Source organism: Heteronotia binoei, chromosome 1 (genome assembly GCF_032191835.1).
Source record: "Heteronotia binoei isolate CCM8104 ecotype False Entrance Well chromosome 1, APGP_CSIRO_Hbin_v1, whole genome shotgun sequence".
Classification (NCBI taxonomy): Eukaryota; Metazoa; Chordata; class Lepidosauria; order Squamata; family Gekkonidae; genus Heteronotia; species Heteronotia binoei.
In genome coordinates this window covers 226,327,474-226,347,831 of record NC_083223.1, presented here as the reverse complement: position 1 = coordinate 226,347,831, position 20,358 = coordinate 226,327,474, and the positions used below count along the sequence as shown (strand labels likewise).

The following is a 20,358-nucleotide window of genomic DNA, read 5'->3' as shown; positions in this document are numbered from 1 at the left end:
TCAAAAAAAAATGGTTCATAGTTTTCAGCTTTAGGACACGCTTACATGGAGATTTCTTTGGAATTCAGATGTGCAAAGCACATCCAGCATCCAGTTTATCAACCACCTGCAGGTCAAGCTTTATACACAAACTAGACATTACATCTTACATGGATCAGGATATGGATGTCTGTCCCAACTCACTGTCACACAAAAGAACATAGCATCTTGCTTCAACAGCACTCCATTCAACTTTTAGAGCACTTTGGAGTAGGCGCTTCTGGCTTTCCTCCTGTAGCATTTCTCCTGCAGGGAAGGACAGTTTCCTTTCAAGAACAAAGCAGTAAGATACCCAGTTTTTCTGTGTGACAGCAAGTCAGGACAGGTACCCATATCCCAACCAGTGTAAAATGTAGCATCTAGTTTGACCACAAGCCATGAAGTCTGCATGATGCAATCTACAATGCTGGGGTGCAAAGACAACTCTCCCATGCTGTATTATGCTTGCTTCTTATCTTTTTATCTCAGAAACCTAGAATGTAAAACTTGAAACTAGGCACGCACCTATAAGCTCATCTAAAATCTCAGCAAGAACAAAATACCATAGTGAAAAGAAAGATGGGCTTTCCTAGACAGATCAAAACCATATTTTAAAATATTAAAGTTTACCCTATGGTGAATACAGTTAAATGCCAGCTACCACAAAGTGCTAGAAAGGAAATTAAAAGGAACTAGATAATTACTCAGCTTTTAAAACAATAATAAGTGATTCTTCACCTCAGGATAATATTGCAATCCTAGGCAGTTACATCCTTCTAAATCCATTGAAACAAATGGATTTAGAAGGATAAATTCTGCTTAGTATTGCACTATAAATTGTTGAATTAATATTTTAAAAAACCAAAAATTTCTGTGAGCCACACAAAGATCTGATTAAAGATGCATGGACTTCTACATGATGCTGGAGAATCCCTACCCCGCCCCCCTCCACACACTCACACACTGCTGATATACGATATAATGGCATTAGCTAGTGCTCCTTTTATTCATTTCACCCACAAACTTAATTTTATTTCATTCTTATTGAAGAATGGGATCAAAAATACTTTTAGAAGGAAATACAGCAGTTCTTATGCAAAATACTCCATATGAGACCTGCTGTCTTCCCTCCTCCAGTCCTCACATGGCTAGGCTGAATAGTCCAGATACAGAGCTACATATTATGAAGAAAGCATGAACTCCCAAATCTCATAAAGGGATTTGGGGGCATTTTTTTCTTTCTGTCCAAACTGGGCACCCTGTTTCAGGTACATTCATCATAAGTATATTTATCAGCTACTGTATATTCCACTGTCAGTAAATACTGCAATTGCTCACTCACTTTTGCTTGTTTTTAGGAGTGCGCTCTAATGCTCCTTACAGTATGCTCATTAGGGCCATGTTGTTCTGAACATATGGGAATCCAGGTGGTCAGGCAGTGCAGAAAACAAGTGACCTACCAAGCATTTAAATGTTATATGAACTGGTCTTATGGCCTGTCATTTTCCTGCATTATCATAGAAGTACAATTCAGTAATATGTAAATCTATTTTACATAAATGCCTAAAAGACACAAACAGGGAAATGACTCCTTCAATAATGCTAGGAGAAATCAATGAAAACAAGCAAGATTTATTAGCTGCATTTTGCAGTTATTTGCTAGATGGTACCAGCGGCACCTAGGCAAGAGAGAGTAAGTTTGTTTTTTAAAAAAAATCAAATCAAAATTGTAATTTGAAACAATATTGTACTATCAGTTACTTAAAATGTATGGAAAGTTACAGAGACACCAGACAGCTCTAATTTAGGAGATAATACAACACTAATTCACAATTGTGATGAACTAGCAAAATTACTGAATTTGGATATGGGAAGCTAAGGTTTAAATCTGTTTAGCTATCAAGCAGACAAGTCTTGAGCAAGTCTTCCTCAGCCTAGCATAACCTATAGAAAGGGACATCTGAGGCTAAAGAACTCTGGAGAACGGGCAGATAGTATGCACAAATAAGACTACTAGTCCTTAGACAAGTTACAAAGCCGATGACCACTTTGGCACTAGTACACCTGCACAATGTGCTAAGTTTCACAATGTGAAAAGGCTGCTGCTTCTTTCTGGGATGCTGCCTGCACTTCTAGTTGTGTTTGCAACTAGGAGGATAAGAAGGTACTCCCTATACTTGCCTAACTTGAAAAATCCAACCCCAGGTTTCAGCTCATCTATCATATCCATCCTAAACCTTACTGAGATAAAACATTATCATGCCCTACATGAGTACCTGGTTAAAAGAGGTACACTGAACATCATCAACATACTTCTTCAAGGGGAATATCATGACTCCCCAAGTGGACTTTGTTAGTTGTTCTCTGAGCCACAAAGACACACTTGACACTTGGACAGTTCTTTACAGCTTCATCCACAGTCTTCTTCAGCTCTATAATCCGTCCTCCTCTGAGTCCCTGGTTATAGGTGATAACTGCTTTGCATTCAGCTGGCAATCAAAATCATATGTAGCAACAGAATATTATTTATTTATTTATTATAATCAACTTATAGCCCACCCTTTCCAAATGGGCTTTCAGCAGGCAACAACAATCAACAATACAAGGTTAAAATCAGATTCAATAATAAAACAATATAACAATCTAAAAACAAACTCTAATTCTGCAGTTGGTGGTATCATTTGCCTCCACTCCTTCATACATCCCCCAGCTGGTATAGATAAATGGCTAGACAGAGTTATTTCATCATGGTCCCTGCAGCAGGGAGGCCACAGAATAAAAAAATGTCCACCGCCTCAGTTGAATGCCTTGGGGAACAAGGCTGTCTTACAGGCTCTGCGGAACTGTGACAGTCCCTGCAGGGCCTAATCTCCAGTGGGAGCTTGTTCCACCAGGTAGGGGCCAGGACAGAAAATGCCCTGGCCCAGGTTGAGGCTAAGTGGACTTCTTTTGGGCCAGGGATTCCTAGCAGATGTTAATCCATGGAGCGTAAGGTTCTCCAGGGGGTATATGAGAAGAGGCAGTCTCACAGATATGTTGGTCCCAGGCTGTTAAGGGCTTTGAAGGTCAGAACCAAAACCTTGCACTGGATCCGGTACTCAATTGGTAACCAGTGCAGCTGGCAGAGCACCAGTTACATGCGTGTCCACATAGGTGCTGCAGCAAGCAGGCGCACCACCGTATTCTGCTGCAACCAGCTGGAGTTTCCAGATCAGATTCAAGGGCAAGCTCTTGTGTAATGTAATTAGCAATAATATATCACATTATATGTCAAATGCTTAGTTGTATTTAGTTATTTATACATTTGCCTTTCTCCCAGCCATCTGTATACCAGGCCTATCTACCTATTTATCTGTGTAAATAAATATATGTACCAGACATTCCTGCTTTGTTATGGAAAAGAGAAGGAATAAAGTGCATGACTGAGAGTCATTCTGATGTCACTTTTAGCAAGATCATTTATTTGTGAAAATAGTATCACATGAGGAGTCCATGACCTCATTGCTTTCCGAATTCACATTTTTTAATATGAGCCTAATCAAATTTTCTATGCTGACGGGGGATGCTCAAACACCTCCCAGTTCAATTCATGTAGGGGAGGGACGGTGGCTCAGTGGTAGAGCATCTGCTTGGGAAGCAGAAGGTCCCAGGTTCAATCCCTGGCATCTCCAAAAAAGGGTCCAGGCAAATAGGTGTGAAATACCTCAGCTTGAGACCCTGGAGAGTTGCTGCCAGTCTGAGAAGACAATACTGACTTTGATGGACCAAGGGTCTGATTCAGTATAAGGCAGCTTCATATGTTCATATGTCCTGCTCACAAATGGCAATCCATTAGCCAATTAATGAGCAGCCTGATCAGCTATTCACAACCTGTTCACACCAATTTGCAGGAATAGGCTATTTGTACCCTTCAGAAGTTGACTCCCAGATGGGCTTCTGATCTCCTCCTTTGTACCCAAAAAAGTTTTTAAAGAGCAAGGGAATCGAAAGCGAACTCAAAGCTGACTGGAGGGAGCAGCAGGAAGTCAAGTTCTTCCAATCTTTCATTCTGAAAACTCTGCTGCATTTTAGATTTGTTTAAATGCAGCAACTTTCGGGGAGGGTAAGTGATCAGGGGCCCGACTGATTCCCCTTCTCCCTACACCAAGATATCAGCTTGGGCAGCAGAAAAAAGGAGGAAAAAAATCTCTTTCTCTTCTTCCTTTACAATAGGAAATCAAAAGCTGATTGCCAATTTCTGTAGCAATTTGTTGGGAGGGGGATTCAACAGCTCATTTCCAACTGATCCTCCATAAACTGAAAACAGCTTCTCAGCCCCACCATCACAAGCTTTGCTGTGTCCCAGTACAACAAGGCAAGGATACAGAGAAATACTGGGATATCAGATCCAAACTCATAGATGATTCTCTGATCAGCTGTGAGTTAGCTTCTGACCAACAGACAGCTGCAGAACTGCTCACCAGCATATCCTTGATTGCCTCACAATCTGATTGTTTCAAACACACTGCTGCTGAACAGGTTTACTGCAAAATTCAGAGCATCTCTATCGCTGACCTTTTCACTTCCATGCATCCAAAATTATATCATGCCATTTCACCAATTTATATGGAACCATTATGACACCACAATTACTATGTGAGTATCCATGACCATTAATTAATATTAATCTATTAATTCTCTTGCATAATTGCCCAAAATTAAAACTCTCTGGCTGTGCATAAGAACACAAATATCATCAGAGGAAAAGAGATACATGAAGTGTACTTCAGAAATACAACTATACTGCAGGAGGAAAGACCAGACAAATACACTGGAGAGGGAAAACTTTGGCAAAATATCAACTTGACCAGACACAGTAATCAAGGCTCAATAACAACAATATATCCTGTGGTTGCAGCAGCACTGAATAAATTGAATACACAATCAAAATATATAATTTATCATAGATATTATAATCACAATATCACAGTGACTTTAGCCAGAAGTTCAAGGTTTTACTCAACATATGAATCTTTCAAGGACAAAGAAAGGTTCTTCCTTCCCATACTTTTAATGTATACATCATACAACATTATTGGTTGGTGGGTACTTGAAAGGCTTTTGGTACCTTGAGGCTTTTTGCACTGTTTTTGCTTATATATTGCATGTATTTTATCTACGGCTCCGAATCGTGGGTTTTATACCGTCATCACCTGCGACTCCTCGAGCGCTTTCATCAGCGCTGCCTTCGCACCATCCTCAACATCCACTGGAGTGACTTTGTGACCAACACTGAAGTCCTCAAGCGGGCGGAGGTTACCAGCATCGAGGCACTGCTGCTGAAGACGCAGCTGCGCTGGGCAGGGCATATTTCTAGGATGGAAAACCACCGCCTTCCCAAGATTGCCCTGTATGGCGAACTCTCCACTGGCCATCGAAATAGAGGGGCACCAAAGAAGAGGTACAAGGACTCCTTGAAGAAATCCCTTGGCACCTGTCGCATCAACCATCACCAGTGGTCTGACCTAGCCTCAGATCGCAAAGCATGGAGGCACACCATCCACCAGGCTGTCTCTTCCTTTGAGAACGCACGCATAGCTGGTCTTGAGGACAAAAGGAGATTGAGGAAGAATCGCACTGCTACAGCACCAACCCTAAATCAGACTTTTCCCTGCAGCCACTGTGGCCGGACCTGCCTGTCCCGCATTGGTCTTGTCAGCCACCAGCGAGCCTGCAGCAGACGTGGACTATTGCACCCTTCTTAAATCTTCGTTCGCGAAGCCAAGCTGAGAGATTTTATTGTATATTCTTTACAGATTTAAAAGTGTGAAATCTTAGAAGGTGTCTCTTCAAAACATGGAAATTATCTAGGAAACACGTCACGTCAGCATTCAAAATGGAGGATTCCTATTCGATATCAATAGACTTTCTATATGAGCCCTATATCTATATGAGCCCTATATCAATGGACTTTCTATATGAGCCCAAGTGGTCTTTACCAACATCTTTTGGTGATCCCCAGCTCCAGAGATATCTGACTCGCCTGGTAGAATGAGCCCCCCTTGGAGATCAGGGCCCTGCAGGATCTGCTGCAGAAACAGGGCCTCCAAAACAGAGCTCTTCCGCCATGTTTTTAGATTCCTTAGTGCAATTAATGGTTCTCTATTGTTGTATGATGTATACAATAAGAGTATGGGAAGGAAGAACCTTATTTCTTTGTCTTTGAAAGATTCATACGTTGAGTAAAACTTTGAACTTCTGTCTAATGTCACTGTGGTTATAATATATATCAGGGATGGTCAATGGTAGCTCTCCAGATGTTTTTTGCCTACAACTCCCATCAGCCCCAGCCAACATGGCCAATGGCTGGGGCTGATGGAAGTTGTAGGCAAAAAACATCTGGAGAGCTACCGTTGGCCACCCCTGGTATATATGATAACTATATATTTTGATTGTTGTGGTGCTGTTGCAACCATAGGATATATTGTTGTTATTGAGGAAAAACTATGAACAGGGTTCACTGGATCACAGCCTATTTGCATGACTTTTAGGCTTTGTACGACTCCAGTGTTCACTAAGGCTAACAAATTTTTGTCCATGTTGAAGAACAGTGCAACAGGAGGACCAGTCAGGCCCAGGTGGGCCTAGGTCCACAGGAGTAGCAGCCAAGCTATGCCCTCAACATCAGCCTTGAGTGGTGAAGCTCAGGGTCACGGGCACAGGAGATCCTTGTCAAGAGGATCTGGCCCAACATGTATTCAGTAGAGCATGGCTGGATCACAGTGTCAGCAACCCTGGGTAGAGAAGACATGCCCTTTGACATGAAAGAGACTAACTAGGTTGGAAAGTGAGTGGAAATGAGGCTCTGAGGGAAGGGCCAACAATTGGGGCAAGCCTTTAAAGCCATAATACTACACTCATGAGTGTTGCCGATGGTGGAAGAGTGGATTGCCACCTTGCAGCAGAGGCAGAGTGAATGTAACCACAGCCCCAATACAACAATAAAGCATTGCTTGGATCTACATTTGTGCCTAGTGTGCTGCTTTTCTGGGGATCATGACCCCTGCCAAGCCTACCCTTAAAGCCCTATCCAGCCAGGGGCCAGCATATCTTTGGGACCACCTCTCCCTATATGAGTCCCAGTGGTCTTTACCAACATCTTCTCATGATCCCCAGCCCCAAAGTCTGCAAAACAGAGTTCTTCCACCATGCTTTTACCTAAGGCAGTGGATGTAGTTCTTTATCTGGACTCCCCCTCCCCCCCCAGGTGCTTGGAATTGAATGACCTATGGATTTGGATGATCATGTCTATTGAGGCACTGTTAATTGGTTTTTAGTGAGCTATCTGATATTTTAATTAATTTTATTGTATTTAATGTTATCTAATTGCTTTTAATTCTTCTTGTAACCTGCCCTGAGCCTGCTTCGGCAGGAAGGGTGGGATATAAATTGAAACAACAACAACAATAATAATCAGGACTTTTTTTTAGCAGGAACTCCTTTGCATATTAGGCCACACACCCTCGATGTAGCCAATCCTCCAAGAGCTTACAGGGCTCTTAGTACAGGGCCCTACTGTAAACTGTGAGAGGATTGGCTACATCAGGGTGTGTGGCCTAATATGCAAAGGTATCATGAGCCCTGACAAGGAGGAGCTGGAAGGGTTAACAGACCTGGAAGAGTTGCCAGCCAGTTCCTCAGCTGAACAAACAGCAGCTGGCCCATCAATCACTCTCCAGGCACCAGTGTCAGATGTTGACAATCAATCTCCTCCAAGCTCTCCTCCTCCCATCTCAAGAGTTCAAAGCAGGCTCCGGAAAGAACTTTCAGAGCGAAGACATGAGGCACGCCGATGCTTCAGATCTCTCAGCCCTGAGTTCTAGCAGAGTCACTGCCACCCAGAGAGCAGGCTGATTGAGACTCCCATATAGCTCCCACCCCAGGACCTGGTAACCTTGTGGAAGCAACAAGTCTATTCTCTGGCTTGCATCCACGCTCCTTCCCGATCCTGACCTGCTTGATTTCCTTGGCACCCTGACCTTTTGGCTTTTGGACATTAACTTCTGATTCCAGTTTGTGATTCTGCATTGGTGACTTGGCTCCTGCTTGACTTCTTGGACTTTGACCTTGGACTGGCTTTGGACTCCTGCCTGCCTGCACCCTGAGAACATGACAAATGGAGTTCCTGCTACAAAAAAGCAATAATGATAATGATAACAACAACAACAATAATAATCCAATCCTCTGCCCTTCAGTTGAGCCTGGAGGCACATGACTCATGACAAACAGTCCACATACTTAAAAGAAATGCACAATGGATGCATGGAACAAACAGCACACAGAGCCTAAAAAATATACTAAAAATGCATCAGTAACTTTCTATGAAGGTTTATTTGCTGCAGACCATGGAAAGAAGTCATACTAGAAGTATTGATGAGCCTTCCCAGCATTGTAAAAATTACTTACAGTCATTGATCCTTCCTGCTAAGGATTGTCCACTGAATCCAGCAAAAACCACTGTGTGAATAGCACCAATTCTTGCACAAGCCAACATAGCAGCCACTGCCAGTGGAGACACAGACATATAGATAGCGACTCGGTCCCCCTTTTTAATACCATTTTTCTTCAAGGTATTAGCAAGACGGCAGGTCATATCCAGAAGCTCCCTGAAACATAACATGTTTGTATTTAACTTTGGTAAACAGTGTTTCAGTGAAAAAGATTTAGACCTACAAAGAAAAATATACAATTGCTAGCCCAACCATCTATTGTAGTTCTCACCTGTGCGATATTTAACTCTGTTCTATATAAATTTCCTTTTAATAATAGTGTGATAAGACTATAAATTCTGAAGTAGATTAGGTCTAAAAAGATCAACAGTACACATTGGATTGTAGAAGCAAATAATTTAGGATATTGTCTAAAATTTAATTAAATTTCTATTTTGATAGACTTCATTGGACACAACAATTCTCAATTATGTATCAGAAATCAACATTTCTGCACTATGGAAATCTACTGAACCCGACTATGGCTGAAACTGAACCCGACGAAGACAGAGGTCTTTTGCGTGGGCCGCGGCGCTCTGGGAAGGGAAATACCTCTCCTGGTTTTTGATGGTGGGCCGCTGAAAGCGGCATGCCAGGTCAGGAGCCTGGGAGTTCTACTGGAGCCTTCACTATCAATGGAGGCCCAGGTAGCTGCCACTACCAAGTTGGCGTTTTTTCACCTGAAGCGGGCAAGGCAGTTGGCCCCTTTCCTGGAGCACCGGGACCTGGCAACAGTGATCCATGCAACGGTCACCTCAAGATTGGACTACTGTAATGCCCTCTACATGGAGCTGCCTTTGTGTCAAACCCGGAAGCTGCAGCTAGTGCAGAAAGCAGCAGCCAGGCTGTTATTAGGACTCCCAAAATGGGAGCATTTACAGCCAAGGCTGCGCGAACTGCACTGGCTGCCAGTTACATACCGGGTTCGCTACAAAGTGCTGGTCATTACCTTTAAAGCCCTATATGGTCGAGGACCTGCCTACCTGAAGGACCGTCTCTCCCCATACGAGCCCCAAAGAGCACTGAGGTCAGCAGGGAAGAACAAGCTAACTGTCCCTGGGCCAAGGGAGGCGAAATTACAGAACACTTGTGTACGCGCCTTCTCCGTGGCAGCTCCATGCCTGTGGAATCAGCTCCCGGAAGAGGTGCGGGCCCTGCGAAGCCTAGACCAATTCCGCAGGGCCTGTAAGACCATTCTCTTTAGGCAGGCTTTCCCAGACTGCTGACAAAGGATGGCCAAACTGATGATCCAACAAAGTAACTCTATAGTGATCCTTGCCATTATGTAAATATGTAAACAGATAGAATAGCGCCCGGAACACCTCTGCTGCTGTTAAATTATAAATTATATAAACTAGAATGGTTTTAAGATATGTATTTAACTATTGTATAATTTTAATGTCGTTCTTAATTATTACTATTGTATACTGTATAATGTTTTATTTGAATGTTGTTAGCCGCCCTGAGCCTGCCTAGGCGGGGAGGGCGGGATACAAATAAAATTTAATAATAATAATAATACTGTGTTTTGACATAAAATTACTGCAGGGGTCCCCAATGTGGTGCCTGTGAGTGTCCTGGCACCTGCCAACAGTTTTCCTGGTTCTCACCCAGGGTTTTTAGAAAGTGGGAAGGGCCAGGTGGGGCTTTTGCACAGCAGGGCTTTGGATGGGCCACTAGAAATCTGGTCAGTCACACAGATTTTTAAGAAGTTGCTTCAGCAATAGCTGCTATCACAGCACAAGGATTCTTCACTGTATGTATTCATATTAAAAAGCATCCTGTTAAATAGAGCTTGTGCCTGAAACAATGAAGAGTTACTATTAGACTTACACATAACTTCGCTCTCTGACATTCTGTGTTGGCTCCACCTTCTGTAGCAGCTATTTTACAGTTGCACCCACCACATTGTGTCAGAATTCCAAAGGTGTCCACAGTGTGAAAAGGTTGGGGACGTCTGACATATTTGATTTTTTTATTTATTTATTTATTCATTCATTCATTCTATAACTTATATCCCGCCCTTCCCACAAAGTGGCTCAGGGCGGCTCACAACAAACAATAAAACAATAAAACAGAGTTCAAAATTATTACATTTAAAAGTTAAAACATTTAAAAACCTAAAAACCTTAAAATTTTAACATTAAATCTATACCATATGAGTCACAGAAGTCTAATAAGCTACATTTATTTCCCAGTCAGGCGTAGGCTAACCGGAAGAGGGTTGTCTTACAGGCCCTGTGGAACTGAGCAAGGTCATTTTATCAACATTCATAGCTTTAGAGACACTGGTTCAGTCCAAATATACAAAATAATACTTTATTGGAAGCATGCTTTCTTGCTTAGATTAAAAATCTAATGTGTACAGATTTTGCATTTACTTAACTATGGTAAGTTAAAACAGCTCTATGAAACAGTCAATTATTCAACTTCTTAAAAAATTAACAAACCCGTGGAATTTGGGGTGAATGCTAGAGTATCACCCTGCTGCAGTATACATAGGAAGTGATGTTGCAGCACTGGAGCAACACCTGTTTTGTTGTCCCACCCCCAGGGTCTCCTGCTGGTTGCTAGTGCTCAGCTGACAATGCTAGGAGCTCACTGGAGATGTGATGCTATACAGTCCACCCTAGGAAGCCACCATTTCCTTCAAGGAAACTGATATTTGTAGTCTGGAAGTCAACTGAAATTCCAGAAGAACTTCAATCCCAAACTGGAGATTAATAAACATCAGTTCTCTCCACCTCCGGTCTCTGATGAAGAAAAAATAAGAGAATGAATTCTGGCTTTTCCTCTTCCCCGAATCTGCTATTGCATCAAAGAAGAGTACCTGCTTCCTGGATGTTACCCAGTTGCCAAAAAAGCAGTTGTCTGATTATTTATTTATTTATGTTAATTTGTATTCTGCCTTTTCCTGTAAGCAGGCTCAGAGCAGATCACAACAAGAGTTAAAACAATGAAAAACTACAAGCTAAAACCATAAAATACAATACAACAACACATATATCAAAGGCGGTGGTTCTCATTGGGCACATTCTGTATATCAGTACAGCAGAGATTAAATAATAAATTAAGATAAAATAATTTAGCATCATGGCAGGCAAGGGAAGCCAAGCAGATGGAAATAAGGATGCCCGCTGCCTCAACCAAAAGCCCGGCAGAACAGCTCCATCTTTCAGGCCCTACGAAATGGCAACAAATCAGGTAGGGCCTGGATCTCCACAGGGAGCTGATTCCACCAGGCTGGGGCCAAGGCTGAAAAGGCCCTGGCCCTGGTCGAGGCAAGCCAAACATCCTTTGGGCCAGGGATGGGGGGGATTCCTAGGATGTCTGGTGTCACTGTTCAGTTGTGAGTTGGATATGTTTTCAAAGGACCACTTTTCATGGCAGGCACATCTTCCCTGCCTTTAGGGGACATGGCTAGAGTCTGGTTCTGCCCTGCCTACCCCCTTGACAATACCATAGGCACAGGTTTATCACTTCATCTGCTGTTTACAAAAACAAAGCCCAAGTGAAGGTCCAATAACAGATGGGTTGTCAACTGAACATTCCTCCACAGGCATTACTGGTTTTTCTCCATTCTGACTGATTGCCAGATGAGGCTATTTTCATTTAGCAGAGAGAACAGATGCTAGCTTTTTCAACATTTTAGAGCCTCTTAAGGCAAAACAATTGCTATGCTACACAGTTTTTAAAACTTTGGTAGCTAATGTTAACTTTCAGCACAGGTCTTTCTGAGCCTGAAAAGTAACTCTCTAAACACTATTAGGGTTTGTAGAATCTTTCGGGATCAAGTGCCGTGTTCTACTGGAGAAAGTTTTCCTTCCAGACGTTTCGTTCTCAGCTGCGGTGAACATCCTCAGTGGCATTGCAGCCGGAGCAGGCACTCAGACCTTCTCCGACCTTCGCCTGCTCCGGCGCTCAGACCTTCGCTCAGACCTTCGCCTGCTCCGGCTGCAACGCCACTAAGGATGTTCTCCGCAGCTGAGAACAAAACGTCTGGAAGGAAAACTTTCTCCAGTAGAACACGGCACTTGATCCCGAAAGATTCTACAAACCCTAATGATGTTACCAGCCGTGAAAACCTGAAATCTTTGATCTCTAAACACTGTAGTAAACTTTGGCTGCCTTTTCTGCCTACCTTTCCCATTCAACATCTCCTCAATCACAATCACATCTCCTCAATCACAAAGAGAAAGACAGGGTGGGCTGCAGAGAAAACAGGAGGAGGAGAGAGAGCACTCTAGGAGCCCCATTTGCAGAATGTTCAGAATCACATCTGTTTTGGCACTGCACTGCACAAGAACCGGAAATATAGCCCCAGTTGCTGCTGCAACCTAAATGCTCAGAAGCAGTTACAAACTTCAACAAACAGGAAATCCGGCATCACATGACTGAAATACCACATGTCTAAAATACCACCAGACTTGCTAACTATCAACACCTGAGACATCACCAGCCTTAATCACTTCAGTGGCCACTGGGTCACTTATACCAAGTTCTGTCACTGCAGTAAAATGGTGTCTGGAAACACAACCTGTGTTTCTGGGACTGGATAAGAGTATGAGAAAGTGTTTGCCTATGTATTTAGATGATGCCTTGCAACAAATCACCACAAGTGCCTCCCAATGGAATCCTATATGAACCACCTCCCTCCATATTGAATTCAAAATAATAATAGGCAATCACCTCCCCACCATCCTCTTATATTTCCCCAGATGACATAAGTAGGAAATAAAGATTATGTACTTTTCAAGCACTCAAACATATGTGTTTAGACGCAACAAATAATCAAAAGTCACATGTTCTGATTATTTACCTCTAGCTTTTTTGTTAGGGAATGTAGACTTACCTTGATTTTCTCCTTCCACACCTGAAACAAACTTGTTTTATCTTACTGGTCACCTACTTGTTCTCTCACACAATGTCTCTGATAACTGCCATCTGACTAGCAACAGCTGAGTGTAAAGTCAACTCCTCAGAGAAATCAACTTGTTTTATAACACTTGGGTTGATTAAATGACAGGCATTATTAAAATCATGCTATAAAAACAGACATAGAATTTATTTATTTACTACTATATTTAGGGAATTCATATTGCTTCCTTCTGCAAAAAATGTATCCAAGAATACCTTGCATGCTTCTGTCCTGTTTTAGATAACCTTGCACATAAGACATTTGACCTCTTACTAAGAATAAACAAGGTATCTTCAGTTCCCTTCAGTATATCTTAGTGCTCTAGATAGGACTTCTACCTATCTGCAAATGGTATGTGTCATGCCCCTGTCGCCCCCTGGGGGGTCCCCTGGCAGTATCTCAATGCCTCTGTATAAATCAATGGTGCAGCCTCATTTGGAGTACTGTGTACAATTCTGGTCACCACACCACAAAAAAGAGGGGACTGGATAAACATATGGAGCAGAGGTCCATCAGTGGCTATTAGCCACAGCGTATTGTTGGAACTCTCTGTCTGGGGCTAACTATGCTCTGTATTCTTGATACTTGGAAGGGGCAACAGTGGGAGGGCTTCTAGTGTCCTGGCCCCACTGATAGACCTCCTGATGGCACCTGGGGGGCGGAGTTTGCCACTGTGTGGCACAGAGTGTTAGACTGAATGGGTCATTGGCCTGATCCAATAAGGCTTCTCTTATATTCTTATGTTCTCTCATATTCTTACCACTAGTTAAATGGAAGAATGAACAAGCGTTTGAAATAAGCACAAGAAAGCCAATGGATCATACTTCACATAAAATTAAATCACAGTCACTGAATGCAATACATTCTTGTTTCACATAAATACTAGTAAGTTATTTTTCAGGTAGATTTTTTGCTCAGGTACATCCAAACGCACACTCCTACACTAACATATTAGACTTCAATTTCAGTTGTAAATCCCATGCTTTCTTTGTAAAACAGACACAACCTATCTTCTGGATGAAACCCTATATCATATTTGAATACATGCAGATTGTGGAAATGAAATGTTTGGGGGGGTTTTCTCATTTATAACAACACTTTCCAATGTCCCTTAGAAACAAAACATACATTTCCTCTATTAATTTTTTTCTCAATATTTTTCTTACCTTAAAATACTTAACAAAATATCAAATAAGAAAATAAACTAACATCCCATATTGTTGCTGTCAACAAGGAAAAATCAAATCCCAGAGAGGATAGGACAATGGAAGCCAAGATACCCAGCAACCTCCAAGAAGGATATCAAGTAATGCATTACCCCCAATCCCAATAAGCCCAGGACAATTAAACACTACCAAGGTACAGGAGAGAGTCTCTCTTGATCAGTTCCAGACTCTGTCAGCAATCCATGACGAAATAAAATAAAATGATACTGCATGGGGAGGCAATCTGAACCCCATAAAAAACTATACAATCTAGGGTCTTGTCTTGTGACTCCATGAGATCAGGATGGTAAGCATTTGTGAGACATTAGCAAACATCTTAGAATGCGTAACAGATCTCGAAGATAATACCCAGCCATCAGATAAAACAATCAAGAAGCCCTCTTAATAAAATTTCCAACAATAGGAGTATCTCCTGATAAAGTATCCCCTAGTATGACCCTTATCCAGCAACCTGTACTGGCTTGCAGGCTCCAATTATCAGATGCCAGAAGTCAGGCAAGGCAGGGTCATTTAGTCCAGGGTCCAGAAGTCAAGCAAGGCAGAGTTGTTCAGTTCAAGGTCAGGGGTCTCGAAATCAGGCAAGGCATTGGCTTAGCATCTATCATACATGTTGCATCCACACACAACAGCCTTTTCTGGTTGATTTTTATAGCCTCATGCCTAAGAGTCATGTTTGCAGCCAGCTGCTCAGAAGCAATCCTAAAACTATTCAACTTTGTTATCAGCAAGCAGCAGGCATCCGACCAGGAGATATGCATTTTGCCATCTTGTCTGCAGCTCTGTTCTCAGCCTCCACCTGTGGCACTCTAAGAGTGTGGGTGATACTGTTGGGCTGGGAACAGCCAGCTGAGGTTCACCCACTGAATCAGGGCTGGAGGATGTCAGTGGCTCTGCACTAGCTGTTGGCTGTAAATCCTGACAAGCCTGCAGCTCCTTTTCCTACTCTTCAGCTTCTCCTGTCAACTCAAGACTAGCTACACAGAGTTCATCTCCTCCTGAGGAGTCTTCTTCTCCTGAGGAGTCCTAACTATTGCTGAGCCCTGACTGACCCATGACACCACTTGCTTCCCATCTCTCCAGAAAGGGAGCAGATTAAGGGGTTAAAAGAGCCCACCATTAGACCAGCATTTTAGGTTCAACTTCACCATCTCTATTTGAAATATTTACATGCTCACCTTTTCCCCAAGAACCTCAAAGCAGGTAACAAAGTATTTAAAAACCTTGATAGCTTGGTTATCATCAGGAGTATGCGTAGCTCATGCACTCTACAATCACTCCACTGGCTGACCATCAGTTATTGATTCATGGTATTGGCTATTATATACAAAATGTTTCAAGGTCTTGGACTGTCATATCTGCAAAACAACTTCTCCATCTATGTCTGCTCATGACAATTTCACTCATCTGAGCAGTGCAGGTGCTGTTCTGCAGATAGGCAAAATCAACAGCTGCCCATATATGTGCCTTCTTTGGAGTGGCCCTGTAGAACGACTTGCCTGTGGAGGTCAAGAAGACTCCTAAACTCTTGGCATTACACAAATTATGTAAAACAGAATCATTCAGGTGGGAATTTCCTATAAAAGAAACAGGGCTACATGATAACTCATTGGTCCAGGAAAATGCACTCTGTTTCTTCTGATGTAATACCATGCTCCACATTGTTGAACAAGTCACATTTAATGCTTATGTTTTGCTCACACAACAGCTGGGTTTAAAAATCCTGCAATTCCTTCTCCTGGTGCTAATGCAATTCCTAGTCCTTATTAGGTGTATTATCCAATTGATTCCATTGATTTACATCATGTAATCTGCCTTGGGTCTCTTTGAGAAAGTACAAATAATGTAAATGAATAAATGATAAATAAAAACACTATATGCCTCCTTTTATCCAGGATGTCCACAAAATTCTCCCTAACAGTTTCACTGAAAAATAGATAGGGGAGGGCCCTAACCCCTTCCAGGAAATTGTTCAGAGGAATGAGGCAGCCACTGTACAAACTTGAGCCCAGACTCTTGCTGAAGATGCCATAGACAAGGGGGTATTGATGGCAGACCTTACTGGAAAGAACAATCCTCAAATATAATTTTAGGAACTACACTGCTAAAACATTTGTTGTACTTTCACTGTTTCTAAATTATGTTATGTTCTCTAGCCTGGCCATTTTCAAGAAAGGTGAACAAATTTACACAATTTACCTGGCAATAAGTATGACCAGTTGCTTTACAAGATGCTTTCTGAAGTAAAGTGAGAGCACAATACAATACCTGTAAGTAATTTTCTCTTCAGTGCCAGGCTCATCTTTTTCCCAGATCAAAGCCACTCTGTTTGGAGAATGATGTGCATGCTGGTCCAAGCAATTAACTATATATAAACAAATCATAAAGAAATCATAGCATCTCATATGTTAATGAGGTAAACTGTCTAATGCATTAATTATGGTGTGCTGTTAGAAAAAAGCAATATCATTTTTTTTAAACGTATACATTTTTAAACACATAGGCCCAATCCAGATCTAGCCAAAGCCAGCAAGGTATTAACTTGTGACTCTGTGCATGGGGATGCATATTCCAAACTGACAGATGGAGCAAGTACATGCCCATCCAAACATGGAACACTGAAGGTGGGAAGCATCTGAATCCAGATGCACAACAAATCTATATGCATAGTTCTCAATGCAGAAAGAGAATCTATGAGTAGAGCTCCTTCCAAGCACAGATCTCCTTTCTGGATCAGAATGATAGTAAATCATTAGGAAGGAGTTATATAATCACAACTATTTATTGTTTGGAAAGTTTGCTTTTGGCTGCTTGAATTGATGCTTGGCATTTCACCCAGTAAAATTGTTACTGTCCTAGCATGGATGTTCAGAAGTTGCTGTACAGCTATAATCACCCGGTTATAACATGACCCTGAATAAATAGCAGTCCTATTCATCTAAACCAGGAGTCCTTAACCTTAAATCTATGGGCACCTTTGGAATTCTAACACCATATGCTATGTATAGTCACAAAAATAGCTGCTGTAGGACATGGAACTTATGGCAGCTGCAGGAAGCTACAAAATGGCTGCTGCAGGCTACCTATGAAGGAGAGCCCCTGAATAATTAATACCTCAATAATAATATTTGTCATATTGAGTAAAAATATGTTTTGTCTTCAAACAGAGGAGTCTGTTGTAAAACTGCCATTAGAAACACAGACCGTCTTCAGTGGGTGTGTGTTCACAGATGTGTATTAGGATAAGACAAAGGGGCCTCATTGAGAAGCTTCTTGCTGGAGTTGATAAAGGAATGAGACAGGAGGAACGGAAAAGTACTAAAAGGAGTTGCAAGAGGGTGGGGAATGTTGAATCAGATAAGCCTGGGTGCCTGCCTGCTTGTTTTCTGTGTGAATAAAACTGGCTGTATGCAGAATGATTTTAACACAGTCATTCTGGGGGCCCATGCCCGACTGGGTTCTGCTTATGGTACCATAAGGTAAACCTCACTTTAAACCAGTAAGTCTGTGCGGACCTCGTTATTTCTCTGCTTCACCTACAGTCACACAATGAAGAGTCATGTGCTGCTGCCAAAGCAACAGTTTTTAAAAATCTGCACATTCAAATCACCAATGGCCAATTGGAAACTTTGCTGGAGAAAAGCCCCTGGCCCCTTCCACTTTCTAAAAATACTTGTCAGGTCCCAGCAAAGGTGCTGGCAGGCACCACAGCACCCATGGGCACAATACTGGGAACCACTGATCTAAACTGATAATCCAGATGTTTCCAATATTTCAATATTCATTAAAATAAATTAGATTGCATTGTACAGGCAATAAGAACCCATACATGAGTTCTCAGCTAAACATCAGCATAACTCCATTAGATTCAGCAAACATATATTATGTCAATACAATACAAACATATATCCAAAACTGACCAGCTTCCAGTAAAGGTTTGTTGATGTCCTTTGCAGTTTACAAGAACATCTACCATTCTAAACCCCAAAAACTAAAATTCTGTTATCCAGAAGTAAAAATGGCAGCAATAACATCTACCTAATCACAGAATCATAAAGTTGGAAGGGATGTCCAGGGTCATCTAGTCCAATCCCTGCACAATGCAGGGAATTCACAAATGCCTTTTCCCTATGCCCCCACTTACCCCTGCTCCATGCCCAGAAGATGGCTAAACCCCCCATTTTTCCCACTAAAAAAACATGAACTTGAGCTCTATAATGTGCTTGCCAGACAAACCTTTTTATTAATTTTCCTCAGAAAGTCTCAACTACAATACAACGACCTAATGTATTTACCAGGGGTCGTTTTGTAGGGGAAAAGGTGCAGGAGCTCAGTAACATATCTCATTTGCATATGTCTTGAGATCTGTGTGCAGCCGGGAGAGAACTCTCCACTGCATGCAGACCCTGGCTGGAGGTTCAGGAGCTGTGCTCCTGTGAGCTCCTGCTGAATTCAAGCCCGGGTATTTACCATTTGAAAAATATAAGAGTCCATCGCAAAACAGAGGCAGAGGAATGCAAACAGACAATGGAAGAACAAAATTTGTACAAGGATGGAAAGGAAAGTCATGCAGATCATGTGAAAGAAGCATTCTGAATACTTTGTTGAAGAAAAGCAGTGTAAATAGCACCTTGAAGGAAGTTCTGCCCTGTCAGTATAGAAAGACATATGCAATTCCCTTTCAGTTTCTAAGCATAGCAGAATTACTCTAGAACAGGGATGCTGAACTCATGAGGGCCGGATCTGACATAAATGAGACTTTGTCCTGTAATGCCAGGTAGCAGAGATATAAACTTTATAGAGGACACAGACAAAGATTTTTAAAAACATGTTTAAAACATTAGTGCTTGTTGGTTTTAATGGTGCTTTCTTTGTAACTCTCCCGTGCTGGGCATGGAACTGGGCAAAAGAAGTTCTGGCTCTTTCCTTCCTTCCCCAGGGGACCAGGAGAGGGAGTAGCCTCAGCCAGTAAAAGGAAGAAAGGCTTGACTCAATAGCTCTGCTGTGCAATTGAGAGAGCCTGGCAAAGCAAGCTATTCCTCTCCTCTTCCTCAACAAGAGAGGAGCCTCAGTCAATGGAGAAAATGGAGACTTTGCTCTGTAGCTCCTGGGCAACTGAGCAAGCCTGGCAAAGCAAGCTGTGATGTAGAAGGAAGCAAGAGAGAGGGAGGTGGAAGCAGACAACAGCCAGTTGCTTGGGGGCCTGATTCGGCCCCTGGGCCACATGCTTGACACCACTGCTCTAGAGCTTTTCCACACCAACTTGATGTAGTTTGGTTTCTTAACTGTGTGGGTTTTCCCCCACCTATCACGCTGCTGGTTGTTCTCCCTAGTATTTACTGAGTTTGGAAAACCCCCGTACTAAGAAGCCCAGCTTTATCACAACATGGGGTGGGAAAGCTGCGAATTTTTTCAAAAATTTTCTCTATAGGTATAAAATCATGACTGAAGTTTGACCATCAGATTCTGCAGCATGATATCATGTAATTCACCCGTCTGCAGCTACATAATATCTATGAATATTTTTCCCACCGAAAGGCTGTTCTGTAAATATGAACTTGAGCTCTAGAAATATAATATGCTTGCCAGACAATCCTTTCTTTAAATTTTCCTAAGAAAGTCTCTATTACAAGTAGTTCAAGTTCAAGTTTATAAAACATGCATTACTTCT

General features: G+C 42.1%; 1 protein-coding gene across 1 annotated transcript in view; it reads right to left on the bottom strand.

Annotated features, from left to right (window-relative positions):
* ACSS1 (acyl-CoA synthetase short chain family member 1) overlaps window positions 1–20,358 on the bottom strand; it is a 94,276-nt gene that overhangs the window by 58,379 nt on the left and 15,539 nt on the right. The window contains exons 2-4 of the mRNA XM_060248854.1: window positions 16,956–17,052; window positions 8,464–8,663; window positions 2,332–2,507 (exon numbers count right to left, since the gene is read on the bottom strand). Coding sequence (XP_060104837.1) covers window positions 2,332–2,507; window positions 8,464–8,663; window positions 16,956–17,052 — 473 coding nt within the window. The remainder of the gene's footprint in view (window positions 1–2,331; window positions 2,508–8,463; window positions 8,664–16,955; window positions 17,053–20,358) is intronic.